Source organism: Arvicola amphibius, chromosome 9 (genome assembly GCF_903992535.2).
Source record: "Arvicola amphibius chromosome 9, mArvAmp1.2, whole genome shotgun sequence".
Classification (NCBI taxonomy): Eukaryota; Metazoa; Chordata; class Mammalia; order Rodentia; family Cricetidae; genus Arvicola; species Arvicola amphibius.
Window position 1 is genome coordinate 56,461,718 of NC_052055.2, and position 13,187 is coordinate 56,474,904.

General features: G+C 48.2%; 1 protein-coding gene across 1 annotated transcript; it reads left to right on the top strand.

The window, feature by feature from the left end:
- Positions 1 to 5,988: 5,988 nt before the first annotated feature.
- Positions 5,989 to 6,637, top strand: Ccdc184 (coiled-coil domain containing 184). Its single transcript, XM_038342208.1, is given in 4 exon segments — positions 5,989 to 6,213; positions 6,216 to 6,386; positions 6,388 to 6,447; positions 6,449 to 6,637. Coding segments are annotated over 4 exon segments (645 nt in total).
- Positions 6,638 to 13,187: the final 6,550 nt, after the last annotated feature.

The window sequence follows — 13,187 nt, forward strand, 5'->3', positions numbered from 1 at the left end:
CATTTCTTGGAACCTTTCTCCACGCTATTTTTCTATGAAAGAGAATGTCCCCAAACACTAATAAAAGTCACAAGTATGAAAGAGAGAGGCATTATGTCTCACAGACCTTGCTGAAACGTAACTATCAGAAATTTCAGTGTGAATTATGTGAAACTGCGGACAGATATTTTTGTCTCCCACCCGGGAGGTGTCATAGCTAATAGCCTGCTCTGCTGAGCAGAGCCATTAATGCATCTGGTAAGGGAGGGAATGGATTTTAATAATACAAACAGTTGATGTGGGTGTGCAAAGAATGGTGATGGATAGGCTGGATGGATCCTTGGCATGACCCTCTGAGGACAATACGGTCCCAGTTTAATTCACTTGATCCAGACAGTCACCAGCAAATTTCATTTAGAAGTTTGCTTCTGCTTCCTGGAGACCTGGGTAAAGCTGTGGAAAGCGAGAGGCCTTATTGAGATAGGCCACCTTGGGCTATTTCAAGACAAACCTTCCCCAGGACGTTGCCTTTCTCCTCCTGTTTGGTTCTTGATTAGATTCAGTTTCGCAGCCCTGAGAAGCCTGAGCTTTTTATAGCCTGTTCTACATTGCTGAGAGTTCTTGTTTGGTGTGATTTTAGGACAGCTAAGAGAAGACATGAGCAAGGGACAAAAAGGTCTCCACTTCATCACAGTCAAAAATCCACCCTGGGGCTGCTGGCAGGACGGCCCCAAGTGGAAGGGCCCTTGCTACCAAGCCTGATGACCCGAGGTTAAAGGAGAGAATTGACTCCCGCAAATTGTCTTTTGACCTCCAATGGGTACGGTTGAATTTGTGTACAACCCCCTAATATAATTAATTAATCAATTAGTAGTAAGTAGATAGGTATTAGATAGGTATTGAACTGTTAGGCCCGGCATAGTTGCAATCCCAGCACCTAAGAGTCTGCAGCAAGAGAGAAAGTGTTCAGACTATCCAGGCTACACAGTGATCCATGTTTAAAAAACAACACACAACAACAACAACAAAAACAAAAACGTGTACACCAGAACATAAGGATGTCCCTCAGAATATGACAAATGAGGAGGGAAGTTTTTGGTATGCACACCATGTTACACAGGCACAGGTATAATTCCTTTCCGATTGGACTGAAACATGAGAAGTAATTTGTCAAGAAAAGTTGCCCCTGGTGGACTAGAAATTATGCTTTTATGTGATGACCCCTGAGGAAATACACATCCCAGAAAATTTCCCCTCAATGGTACTGGTCTCTTACCACAGCTGATTCTTTAGGCCCAGCCAACCAGCTATGGTTATCCTAGTACAGCAAAGGCCTCACTTCCACATATCACTAACGTGAAATAGCACACAAACATCCGTGATCCTTTTTTTTTTTTTTTTTGGTTTTTTCGAGACAGGGTTTCTCTGTAGCTTTGGAGCCTGTCCTGGAACCTAGCTCTTGTCGACCAGGCTGGTCTCGAACTCACAGAGATCCGCCTGCTCTGCTGCCTCCCGAGTGCTGGGATTAAAGGCGTGCGCCACACCCGCCAACGGCCATGATCCTCTTTGCTTCCCTCTGAACCTCACAAGCCAGGCGTTCATCATGGGCATTCTGTTGGCAGTTGTGTCTCCAAGTTCCCACAGACCAGCTCACTAAGAACTAAGTACTCAAAACTTTTCCAGCCCAAACTTCCAATGCTTTTCCAATCCTCTTCCAAAGAGCACGGTCAGGGCCATCACAAGCAAAAACCCCACTCCCAGAAACAATTTCCTTCCTAGTTTGCTTCCCTATTGCTGTGATAAAATATTGACCTCAGTCGACTGGGGAGGAAAAGATTACATTGGCATACAGGTTACAGTCCATTGTTGCAGGAAGCCAAGGCAGACACTCAAGACAGGAACTTGGAGACTGACGGTGAAGAGGGGGCTGTGGAGGAATGCTGCTTACTGACTTGCTTCCATGTTCACATTCCTTATGTAACTCTTTCTTATGCAACCCAGAATCATGTGGCACCACCCACAGTGAGCTAGGCCTTCCTCTATCAATTAGCAAGTGTCCCAGAGACATGCCCATATGCCCAGACTGGGGGCAGCCATTTCTCAGTTGAGGTTCCCCCTTCCAGGTATCCTTAATTTGTGTCAAGTTGAAAAAAGGGGGGGGCACAGAGATCACTCTGAGATGATGTCGTAGGCAACACATCCTCATAGGTTCTATTTGGGGGAGCGTTGTTTGGGGGATTTCAGACTGACCCACATCGACTGGGCTTCCAGTTGTCTGGGGATTCTAGGTTAAGGCTCAGCGACTGGGCTTCCAGTTGGCCTTGATGTAGTGTATTCTTCTAGACCTGAGCCCAGAAGCATCGTTATAAGATCAGCTGCAGAAGGCAGAGGTAAATAACAAACACCAGAGAGGAAAACAGCAGGGGCTACTCAGAACTGCAATTTTCAAAGGAACTTGGGACTGGGCACACAAAACGGGGACCACCTTTCTAGCATGAGGTCTCCTCTCCCTACAGGCTACTAAGGGTAAGATGATAGAATATAGCAGCTACAATGATACCTGGAGACTAAGGCAGGAAGCACAAGGCTGAGCAGGCTTTTTTTTTCCCTCTATGAACAGTTCCTCTGAAGAGTTTAGTACTATGACTGGGGTGCTCAACCACAAGGCCTGGTCTCCCAATCATCCAGCCTTATAACCCAACCAGCAAATGAAGGCTGTGCCTCATTCCCTGTATACGCCACCTTTATTTCCTAAGACTAGATCTGTCTATTCTCTATTACTAATTTTTCATGCAGACTTTATGAAGTGATGTTTTCGAATCAAACGCAACTAATGTTTCCTCCCTGTATTTTTCCAAGCCCCACTTCCCAGGTTCCTACCTACCCTCCTCAAATGTCTGACCTGGAACTGGCCTGGATCAGCCACAGCCCTGGGTCTCTGCACCTGGCTTCCCATGGTCTTGGTGGCTTCTTCAGTCGCTTCCCCTCCCTCTTGGCCCAGGCCCCTGTGCTCTCTGTGTACCACCGCATGGTCAGAAGCCTCTGAGCAGCATGATACTCTGATACTGAAAGCCTTGACATACGCAGCACCCTCAACAATAGTGGCCAAGGGCTTGTGTGATGGCATAGCCTAGCTCCTCCTACTGTGGTGGGGCAGGGTTTGATGTCCAGCTTATTCGACAGCAAAGATGGGAAACATGACACTAGTAACAGGATCACTCTTCCCAAGTCAAAGGCAGGGGACACACCAAAAGAGAACCAGCAAGATGGAACCTTTCAGGTGACATGCCAGAGAAGAGAGGGGAAGAATGGAGCACAGCAGAAAGCCTGCAGAATGTGTCCAGGCTTTTCTTGCTGCAGCAAGGCTCTCCACGGGAGGGATGAAGAGCAGGATGGATCCTGTAAGTTCTGAGGACCTTTGCTATAATGTGATCAGATGTCATTCTGGGTAAGCTCAGTGGTGTCCTGCCTCGGTTTCTAGCTTTCCTATAGATCAAAAACAAAAACAAACAAACATTTGCATGCAAGCACACACTTGCTGTGGTGGAGACCAAATTCCTACTTGTAAACCTTGGTTTTCTCCTTTCACAGTGTGGGTTTCAGAGATCCAACTCAGACTGTAGACTTCACCTTCTATGTTAAAAAAAAGTCTCTTTGTTTGTACTTAGGGACATCAAGGAAAAACTCTCTGGTCTTTTTGTTTTGTTTTGTTTTTGTTTTTTCAAGACAGGGGTTCTCTGTGTAACAGGCCAGTTTATTGGAACTTTTCTGTAGACCAGGCCTGGTCCTTGAAATCACAGAGCTCCACCTGCCTCTGCCTCCCGAGAGCTGGGATTAAGGTGTGTGCTGCCCACCCACCTGGCACTTTCTGCTAAAGTTACTAACCATGGATGGCACAAATGGCAGAGCCAAGAGGGACAGAAAAGGCGAGAGTGCCACAAATTTGTTGAAGGAGCAGCAAATAAGTGTGAGCGTGTCGTTTTAGCAACACAATATTGTTTGAACACGTGTGTTTTTTTTTACATATTTGTTTTGAGAAATCAAATTCCTCACATCTGCCCAATATATATGCCTTAGCTTATTTATTTAAACATGCTGACGCTGGATTGTTTTAAGATATTTTAATTTGCTTTTATTTTTAACAGCATTAAGAGAAGCATAGACCAAATGGTTCTTTGGTGCAGCAAAAATTTCCTTGGCTAGATAGACATCCATCACTAAGACACACAACCAGGGGAAACAAGAATACACTTGTTTTTATTGAACTACTAGTGTCCAATGACCCTCAACCACACTTAATTTTTTTTCTATATTTAGGTGACACTGTTGATTCTCCTTTCTAGACTCTTGTAAATTTGAAGGTTGGGATCAGTTGGCTTTCTCTTTAGTATGCTGCAGCCTGCAAAGATGACAACCCCCCTCCCAATCTATGCAATCTCTTAATATATTATAACCTTCCTTCTCTCCTGCTCCACCCTTTAAGTAGGGGAAGGAGTTTTCCACAAAGGACAGGGACATTCAGCGGCTATCTAAACACGGGCATTAGGGGCAATGGCCCCACAGACAGTGATGTCTCACTCATTTGTGTGAAGGTACAGTGTTAACCCAGATTTAGAAACACTACAGTCAGTGCCCCAACCACATCAACAAAGCAAAACAAAAAGCGATTCAGCTTGAGGTCTGAATCATTAAGGGAAGAAAATGAAAATTGTGTTCAGGTCTTTGGAAGTACACTATGTGTGGCGCTATAAAATCCTGGGGAAGGGAACGGTACTTGGTGGCTCTTAAGGTATCCATTCTACAGACACATTAGCATTTGGCTTTCCTGCGTCCTAGACGCTATTTTTAAGCGCCGGGGATTCCGTATGGAGGGGCGCAGGGGAGGGAAATCTGTTGCCTATGGAGTTTGTCATTCTCAAAATTTTAAGCACCTAGTTTCACCATTCTCATCAACTCGCAGTAATCCGGGTAGAAAACAGTTGGGTCCTCACAAGGGACAGAATCTCTGGTGCTGGGGAACTGGTTTTACGCAGCAGAAGGGAAGGGCAGAAATCGGTCATGCCCTCCGTCTCCCTCTGCACAGTCAGGGCCTGGCGCGGCCACCTCGCCTGGGATTATTAACAATTGCCTTTGTTACCCAGTCCCCGCCGGCCTCTGGAGGACAAGGAACAGTGATCTGGCTCATCTCGCGCCACCCTCCAGAAAAGGTTTGCGGAGAGCTGATATGGTAAAGCTCTCCCACCCAGAGCAGACGATCTCTCTCGTCTCGGCTTGACGGTTGGGGGACATGCAGCAAAACTGCTCTCATCATGCTAATCCTATAAATATTGCAGCCACACGCTCTTTGCAGCTTCCCTGAGGCCCACTGCAAGCGTCCCCGCCCCGCCTGTTCCGCCCAAACAGCGCAGAGCTCCACTGCAGCTTCGGAACCTGTTCCCTTTCTTCTCCACTTCCTCGTTGCCATGGAGACATACGTCATTTTACGTGCCGTGCGTCCGCCTTGGAACGGGGGAGCATTCCGCGGCGCGGCTGGGAGACCCGGCCCCTGCCGCTCCAGCCGCACTCGCGGGGCTCTGCTGGTGGATGGCCCGGGGGGAGTCCCGAGAACGACGCGCTGCAGGTCCCCAGTCTCGACCTCCACTACTCTGAGAGCGCCTCCGTGACCCGGAGAGCCGGTGGTTGCTGGGAGGGCGGCGGGGACACAGGTACCATTCGGGAGGCGAGCTGGCAGGGCACTTTTGCCCCTGGGCAAGCCCGCAGACGCTGGCCCCAGGACCCTAGACGGGTCTTCGTTCCGTCGACTTTTCTCGGCTTCCTTGATCCTACCGGTGCCCTCTACCCGAGACTGCTCTCCTCACGTCGGCTCCCCGCCCCTCTAGGGAGCGCTAGGTGTTCCTGGGATCCCCCCCGGCCCTCTTGGGACCTTTTCCTCCCTCCACACCCTTCCCCCACCCTGGAGGCCCGGCTGGACCGCGACCCAGAGCTGCCACCGCCCGCTTCTGCCACTCAATGGAGGACAGTCTGCTGGAGATCATGACCAAGGACGGCGGCGACATGCCGGCACCTCTGGAGGTGTCCACGGTGCCAGCCGTGGGGGACGTGATCTCGGGGAGTATAACGGCGGCATGAAGGAACTGATTGGAACACCTGAAGGCCCAGCTTCAGGCCCTGTTTGAGGACGTGAGGGCCATGCGAGGGGCGCTGGACGAGCAGGCCTCGCACATCCAGGTTCTGGTCGGACGACGGTGTGCGCCAACCAGCGGGCTATAGTCTCCATGTGCCAGATTATGACCACCGCGCCCCGTCAGGGAGGCTTGGGTGTGGCCGGCGGCAAGGGGAGCTTCCCGAGTGTTCCACATGAGCCGGAGACACCTTCGCCTGATGTCGGGGACAGCGACTTGCTGGGTTCGCGATCCAGAGGAGGAGGACGAGGATGAAGAGGAGAAAGGGATGCCCAGGCACCCGCCACACACCCACCAGTCACTGTGAGCGCTCTGAGAGCCCCTGTGCTGGTCTCCTTGGGGAGGATGGGCCACTTGTGGAGCCCCTCGACCTGCCTGACATAACCCCTGCGCAGCTGGAGGGCGAGGTCTCTCTGTTGAGGGAGGACCCCACGGGGGCAACCAACTACCTGGGCTTTGAGTTTCTAAGTGTTTAATGCGAGGGGACTGAAACAGTACAGTGCGGTGTGCTTCACTCCAAACGTGGTTCTTATAGGTCAGGGGAGAGAGACTCCCTCACGTAAGGATTGGTAGGGTGAAGGACTTTGGAAGCATCGCGAAACCTTCCAAGCAAACATCATAGCAAAACTGCGGAAAGGTGAGGTTCCCGGAGAGGAAGTGCCCATCTCCGGGATTCCCAAACATCCCCTTACTTTGCCCTTTCCCCTCTTTCCCAGGAAACAGAAGGACCATTTAATTATGTAAATAAAATTCTGCTTTTTCTATTCTGAAAAAGGACTCATCTAGGACTTTGGCAAATAATCTCTTATTTACTTAGAATTAAGGAATTTGGGGTTTGTTCTGTTCTGGCAACAGGAAATTTACCCTTTTGCTGAAATCCAAGATACACAGTGCTCTGCAGAAGCCTCTCCCCTCACAGATCTCTGCGGCTGTTGATCGGTAAAGGAAGCTTGAGGAGGGAGCTGCAGCCCTAGGAATCTGGGTGCATGGGGTTGCAAGGGCCCCCGGGCTGGGAGAGCTGGCTATGAATGTGCATGAAGACCACAGTAGCTCAAGCTCTGGGATTTTGCATGCAAGCAGAACCTGCCCTTCTCACTGCCTTCATCTGGGATTGCTTTCCCACTCACCTGGACCTAGAGAACAAAGTACCCAGTTCACAGGCAGAGACTTGGGGCTGCTCAGCAACGGCCCAGATCTAGGGGACAATTGAGAAACTCTTGGCAGGGGGGGCTGCAGCCCCAAACTGTCTTTTCTGGCTTATACCCTGCTTACACTTAAGTTCCCTTTCTGTCAATATGTCGCTACCCTCTGCTTTTGGGGTTGCTTCCCATTAATGTCGTGTTTGTGTTTGTGTGTCCGCCCTGTAGTAGTGTGTGAACCCTCAGGGGCAGGGCTTGTGGCTCTAGCGTTAGGTTTCAGGGGGCTTCAGACCCTTCTGTGAGCCCCAGGCTATCATGGCGCTTCCCCCTCTCTTTTCCCCTTTGCCCCACTCCTCGACCAGGGCATGGAGCATGTGGCTGTCCTGAGGTTCCTTAACTGATGTGCCTCCCTCCTACCTTCTGAAGTGGTGACTTTGTGTGCCCTTCCCCCTGCTTTGTGTATCCTTTTTCAATGCTTTCCTTGGTGTCAACCTTAATAAAAAGACGTCATCTCCCCTCTTGCTGACTGGTCCTAAGGGGGCTTAAGGGTGGGGCTTCTGGGTCTGCTGTGTGGGTCCGGGCTTAGTAGGAACTTAGGGACTATGCGTTCCCTCCTCTCTCCTTGCCTGCAGTCCCAGAGAGTTAACTGACCTTGTCCTGGTTGGGGCAAGCATTGCCAACTCTGCCTGCCTTTCCCTTCTGCCTCAGACCTTGATCCAAACTGGACTAGGAAATGTGCAGATTGGCAGGGAAATACCCAGCTTACAAGGGCTTTTAGTAGCCAGCATTCCACACCTGCACGAGACATTTTGTTTCCTCGAAGCATCCCCCCTCATCATCCCTGCCACAGGGTGACTTCCGAACAAGAGCCCTGGCACAGCAGGCATGACACCTGTTCTAGGGATGGAGTGGCAATCGCTGTTCTGGAGGGGTTGCTCAGGGTTTCTGGAGTGGAGTGACACATCGCCGAGGAAACCACAATAGCTGCCTGGGGCCTCTAGTGGAAGGTGCCGGCAAGGTGTTCCCCCGAGAGAGTCAGCACTGACATCATCTCTAGCAGCTCCCTTGGGTGATGGAGATGTCCTGAAGACTGCCCAGAACAAAGGCTGAAAGCAGACTAGGCTCTCCTCTCTCTCATCTTTTCCTCTCTCTCTCTCCTTCATCTCCTCTCTCCTCTCTTGTGAGTCCTCTGTGTGTGTTGGTTTGGTCTGTGTGTGTATGTGTGAGTCTCTCTCTCTCTCTGTGTGTGTGTTGGTTTGTTTGTGTGTGTATGTGTGAGTCTCTCTCTCTCTCTCTGTTTGTGTGTCTGTGTGTATGTGTGAGTCTCTCTCTCTCTCTCTCTCTCTCTCTTTCTCTCTCTTTCTCTCTCTCTCTCTCTCTCTGTGTGTGTGTATGTGTGATGTAAAATTGCTTCTGTTAGAGAGGTTCCAAAGAGGGCTAAAGGCACAGATATGGGTTTGAATCTTTAAATTCCAACACTGAATTTACTGCCTGAGACCTGGTTCTCAGAACGCTTATGATAGGAATAAAAATTCATTGGCAAAAAAATACATGACTCCTAGGAGGTCTTGTGTAAATATTAGTTTCTTTATAGTTCTCCTAGGGATGTAGAGTGGTGATTCAGGAAAGCAAAACAACACAGGGAAGGTCCTAGAGACTCTTTAAAAAGGTTTCTTATTTATGTATATGTGTGTTTGTGCCTCTATGTGTGCCCATGTGCATATGGTGCCCACAGAGGCCAGAAGTGTCAGATTCCCAAGAACTAAAATTCAGGCAGGTGTAAGCTGAGTGACGAGGTGCTGGAAAACACCCGAGTCTTCTGAAAGAGCAGCGAGGGCTCATGGCAGTCAAGACATTTCACCAGCCCTTATTTTGTAGGTCAGATTTATGCTGTTCTTTTTCCTTCCCTTTCTCACCCCCTTTCCCTTTTTCCTTCCTTCCCACCCTCTTTTTCTTTTTGAGACAGTGTCTCACTACATAGCCCTGGTTGACCTGGGCTCTCTATGTAGAATAGGCTGGCCTTGGACTCACAGAGATTTACCTGATTTTGCCCCTTGAGTAAACTCTCTTTTAATATGATCTTTTCCCAAATAAAGAACCCTTACCCTTGAGGATAGAATTAAGGCAAAGGGCATGGTTAGCTTCTCAAGAGGGTACAGGCCCTTTTATTTTAAACAAAGGTGGGTATGAGCCAAAAGGCTAGAGGACTAGCCCCATATTCTGAAAATACCAGAGGAAGCCTTGAGATATATACAGTCCCGGGTAATGTGTGCTGGGGTCCTCAGGAGAGCAGACAGGGCACATAGCTGAGGACTGGGACATAGGTTTCTGCTACAGTTTCGACAGTCAGCATCGATTACCATGGTGACGATCAGTTACTGAGCTCCAACTTTATCTCCCAGCGGCTCTATGATGTAGAAACTGTTATTATTTTTACATAACAGCTCAGCCACAGGATGAAGACTTCAAGGTCACAGACTGGAATTAGAAAGAGCCAGGACCTTAAGCCCAAGATAGTCCGATTTAAAAGAACCCTAGATAGAAACCATCTTTCTATTTGCTCTTTTATTTGGATCCTCAAAGAGACCAAGAGAATCCTGAAAGGACACCAGCATCACTTAGTCAGTTGTCACCTTCTCAGTTTGAAGAGATCACAGTTCGGGTTTTGGTTCATGACCTTTCTCAGCGAGCAACTGCACGGAGCAGATGGCTGTCGGGACCTGTGTTGGAGGGGAAGAGGCCAATGCTTGCAAGCATTCCCTGGCAACTCCTTCCTCAGGTGAGCTCACTTTCCGTTCCCCAGAGCTCAGATCCTCCATCATTTGACCTAAATCTCAAAGGCAGCATAGCTCATCTGGACTCCATAGAAAAGTTCTGGTTGAGTCCTTTAGCTATCAACTTTCAAGTTTCTATCCTGTGTATGTGTGCCTTCCCGCCCCCTAATTATTCCCTGCAAGTCCAGATAGATGAAAAATCTTCCTACAGAAAGCAGTTCTCATGCCTTCTTTTATCTACACCAGCACGTTAAAGAGATTCTGCAAGGCTGCCCTGCCTCCCACTCCCACCCCATTCCTGCCTTCCCTATTTTCCACTGGCCTCTGGGGTTTCTTCTCACACTGTTGGTAAGTGAGTTCGGTCAGTTTCCCACCCAGGGTTTTTGGCAGACCTCACTGTTGCTTTCAGGAAGCCACAGTCATTGGAAGTTAGACACAAAACCTTCATATATATATATAGTAACATATATATATATATATTAATATATTCACACTCTCTGGAGAGAAAGGGCTATTGTCTCTACTTAATCCTTAAAGAATAAGAAGCAGGCTTTTATAAAAATGAATTGAGTAAAGTGTAACGAGAGACTTTTCAACTCAAAAAATATCCACAAAGAAAAAAATCTGTGTGAGGCCAGGATGTCCAGCATGGATGCCTCCTGGAGCCTCCAAAGTATTTCCTGCCTGGGATTGAAATGGCCATCTCCATCCGACTATTCTTCACTTATTTGATCACACTGATACCTAGCAGGTGGTGCAATCCTGCCATCACTTCCAAATCTGCAATCCTGGAAATCCGTCAAAGTACTGCAAGAGCCAAAGAAATGTCTGAGGTCTCCTGAGAACTTGAGAGCGCTCATCTACTCACTAAAGACAAATTGAAGGAGCAATTCCACCCAAGTCTAGATTGGTAAACTAGTGAGCTTATTGGGTTGTTTAATAGGGGACGCAGGGGAGGTATTACTTACAGAAGCATAGGTAGCTAGCTCACTCAAAGGCAGCTGCATCATGGAACAGCCCACTTCAACACAGGTGGCAATTCCCCAAAGCAGCATCCCTGGGGCTCCCTGCCCCACTTGCAGATAGCTCCAGCAGAGTCTTATACACCAATGTTACATAACCTTTCAGGGGTGGGGCTTGTCCTAACTTTCTGGGTTCCGAGTTTTCAAAGCGTCAACCCTCACTTCAAGACCCCTTCCTCCCACAAGGTTTCTTTGTGTATAGCTCTGATTGTCCTGGAACTCAGTTTGTAGATCAGGCTGGCCTCGAACTCACAAAGATCCGTCTATCTCTCCCTCCCGAGTACTAGGATCAAAGGCATGGCAGGGAGGTACATTTTAATTGAGAGGAAACAACTATATAACACAATCTGTGGCTTCAAGTTAAATTTTTCTGTTTGGGGCCAACACAACCCCACATACAACTCAATACAAGTCTCAGTTTCTAGAACTCTCATCTCTAACTGGCCTAATTAAGATTAGCTCTTAATCTCAAAGACAAAGCACATCTTGTTTCATAGAAATAAGCTATAAATTTGGCCTGGTGCAGCTAAATCTGCTCTCAGAGGATCCGTTGCTTCCCTGTGACTCAATGGCATGCAGATTTATGGACTCTCAACGGTGTTGTAGATTATAGTTTCTGCTTGACACCTATAAACACAATTTCTCCTAGAACTGAGTTACATCATCCTCCAAACATATTTAAGTCAGTACTTCTTGAAAGACATAAAACTTCTTGCTTTGAAAGACAGCTTTTCTTTTTTTTTCTCGTTTTTTTATTCAAGATTTCCATCTCCTCTCCCTTCCCTCCCCTCCCTTCCACCCATACCCCCACTCCACCCCTCTCCAAAGACAAAGAGCCATCAGGGTTCCCTTCACTATGTTAAGTCCAAGGTCCTCTCAGCTCCCCCTAAGTCCAGGAAGGTGAGCAACCAAACTGACAAGGCTCACAGTGAGCCCGTCCATGCTGTAGAGTTCATGTTCATTGCCATTGTCCTTGGTTTCTCAGTCCTCCTCCACTGTCAGCCACATTCAGAGAGTCCGGTTTGGTCCCCTGTTCCATCAGTCCCATTCCGACTGGACTTGGTGGTCTCCCGTTAGATCTGTTCCACTGTCTCAATGGGTAAACTGAGTTACATCATCCTCCAAACATATTTAAGTCAGTACTTCTTGAAAGACATAAAACTTCTTGCTTTGAAAGACAGCTTTTCATAAACATCTTCCCTTATTTAAGTGCTTAGAAATAAAAATTCACTTGGGGAAACTATTAGAGCTGGAATGTTGAAGCACAGAAGGAATGTTCATCAATCTTATTCTAGCTATCACCCGCCCTCGCCCCCCCCCCCCATTGTCCTCGGAAGGTGAATTCCTTCTGAAAAACAGCTTTTCTGCTTGGAAGCACTGTGCTTGGGAAAGAACCGGGCTCTGTAAATAATACTGTAATGGTGCCACCTGTCGCGGAATAGAGACATTACAAGAGGAACCTCGAGCAAATTTATGTCTTTCACTTCTGGCCTGGCAAAGGCCTTCTAAAAGCCTGGCTCCCTGCCATGTGGTGGGTGGTGAGGAGAGACAGGAAAGCTGAATAAGTAGGGTGGATTTGAAGACTGTAAATGAAGCTGCAATAAACTAACTGCTCCCCCAGTTTCTCAGATACTGATACTCCAAAAATGAATCTTCCTAACCAGAGTTCTGAATATTCTCCTTGACAATCTGCAATTTCTCCCCAGTGCTGCTTATATTAAATAGAAAATGTGATGTGGTGTGTGTGTGTGTGTGTGTGTGTGTGTGTGTGTAGGGGGGGAGGGAGTTAAATTCCTCCCTAACAAGGGCCTGGCATACCCCCTGCCCCACCAATATTTAATTCCCTAGCTCCTTTTTAAAGATGGTCGGACCTCATCAGAAGCCCAAATGCTCAAGCTCAGTGCTGGAGGTGATTCCCAAATGGTACCCTGTTCCTTCAGTCTGGACGGGTCTTCATTTTTTCCCAGAGAAGTCAGGTATAAACCACATCTCCAAAAATGAGCCTTCGGTCATAGTCTCCAGCATCGTCTATCTCCCCTGGTTGTTGGCTTCTCATGCTGCCTTTGAGTGAGAACTCTCCAGAGATACTAT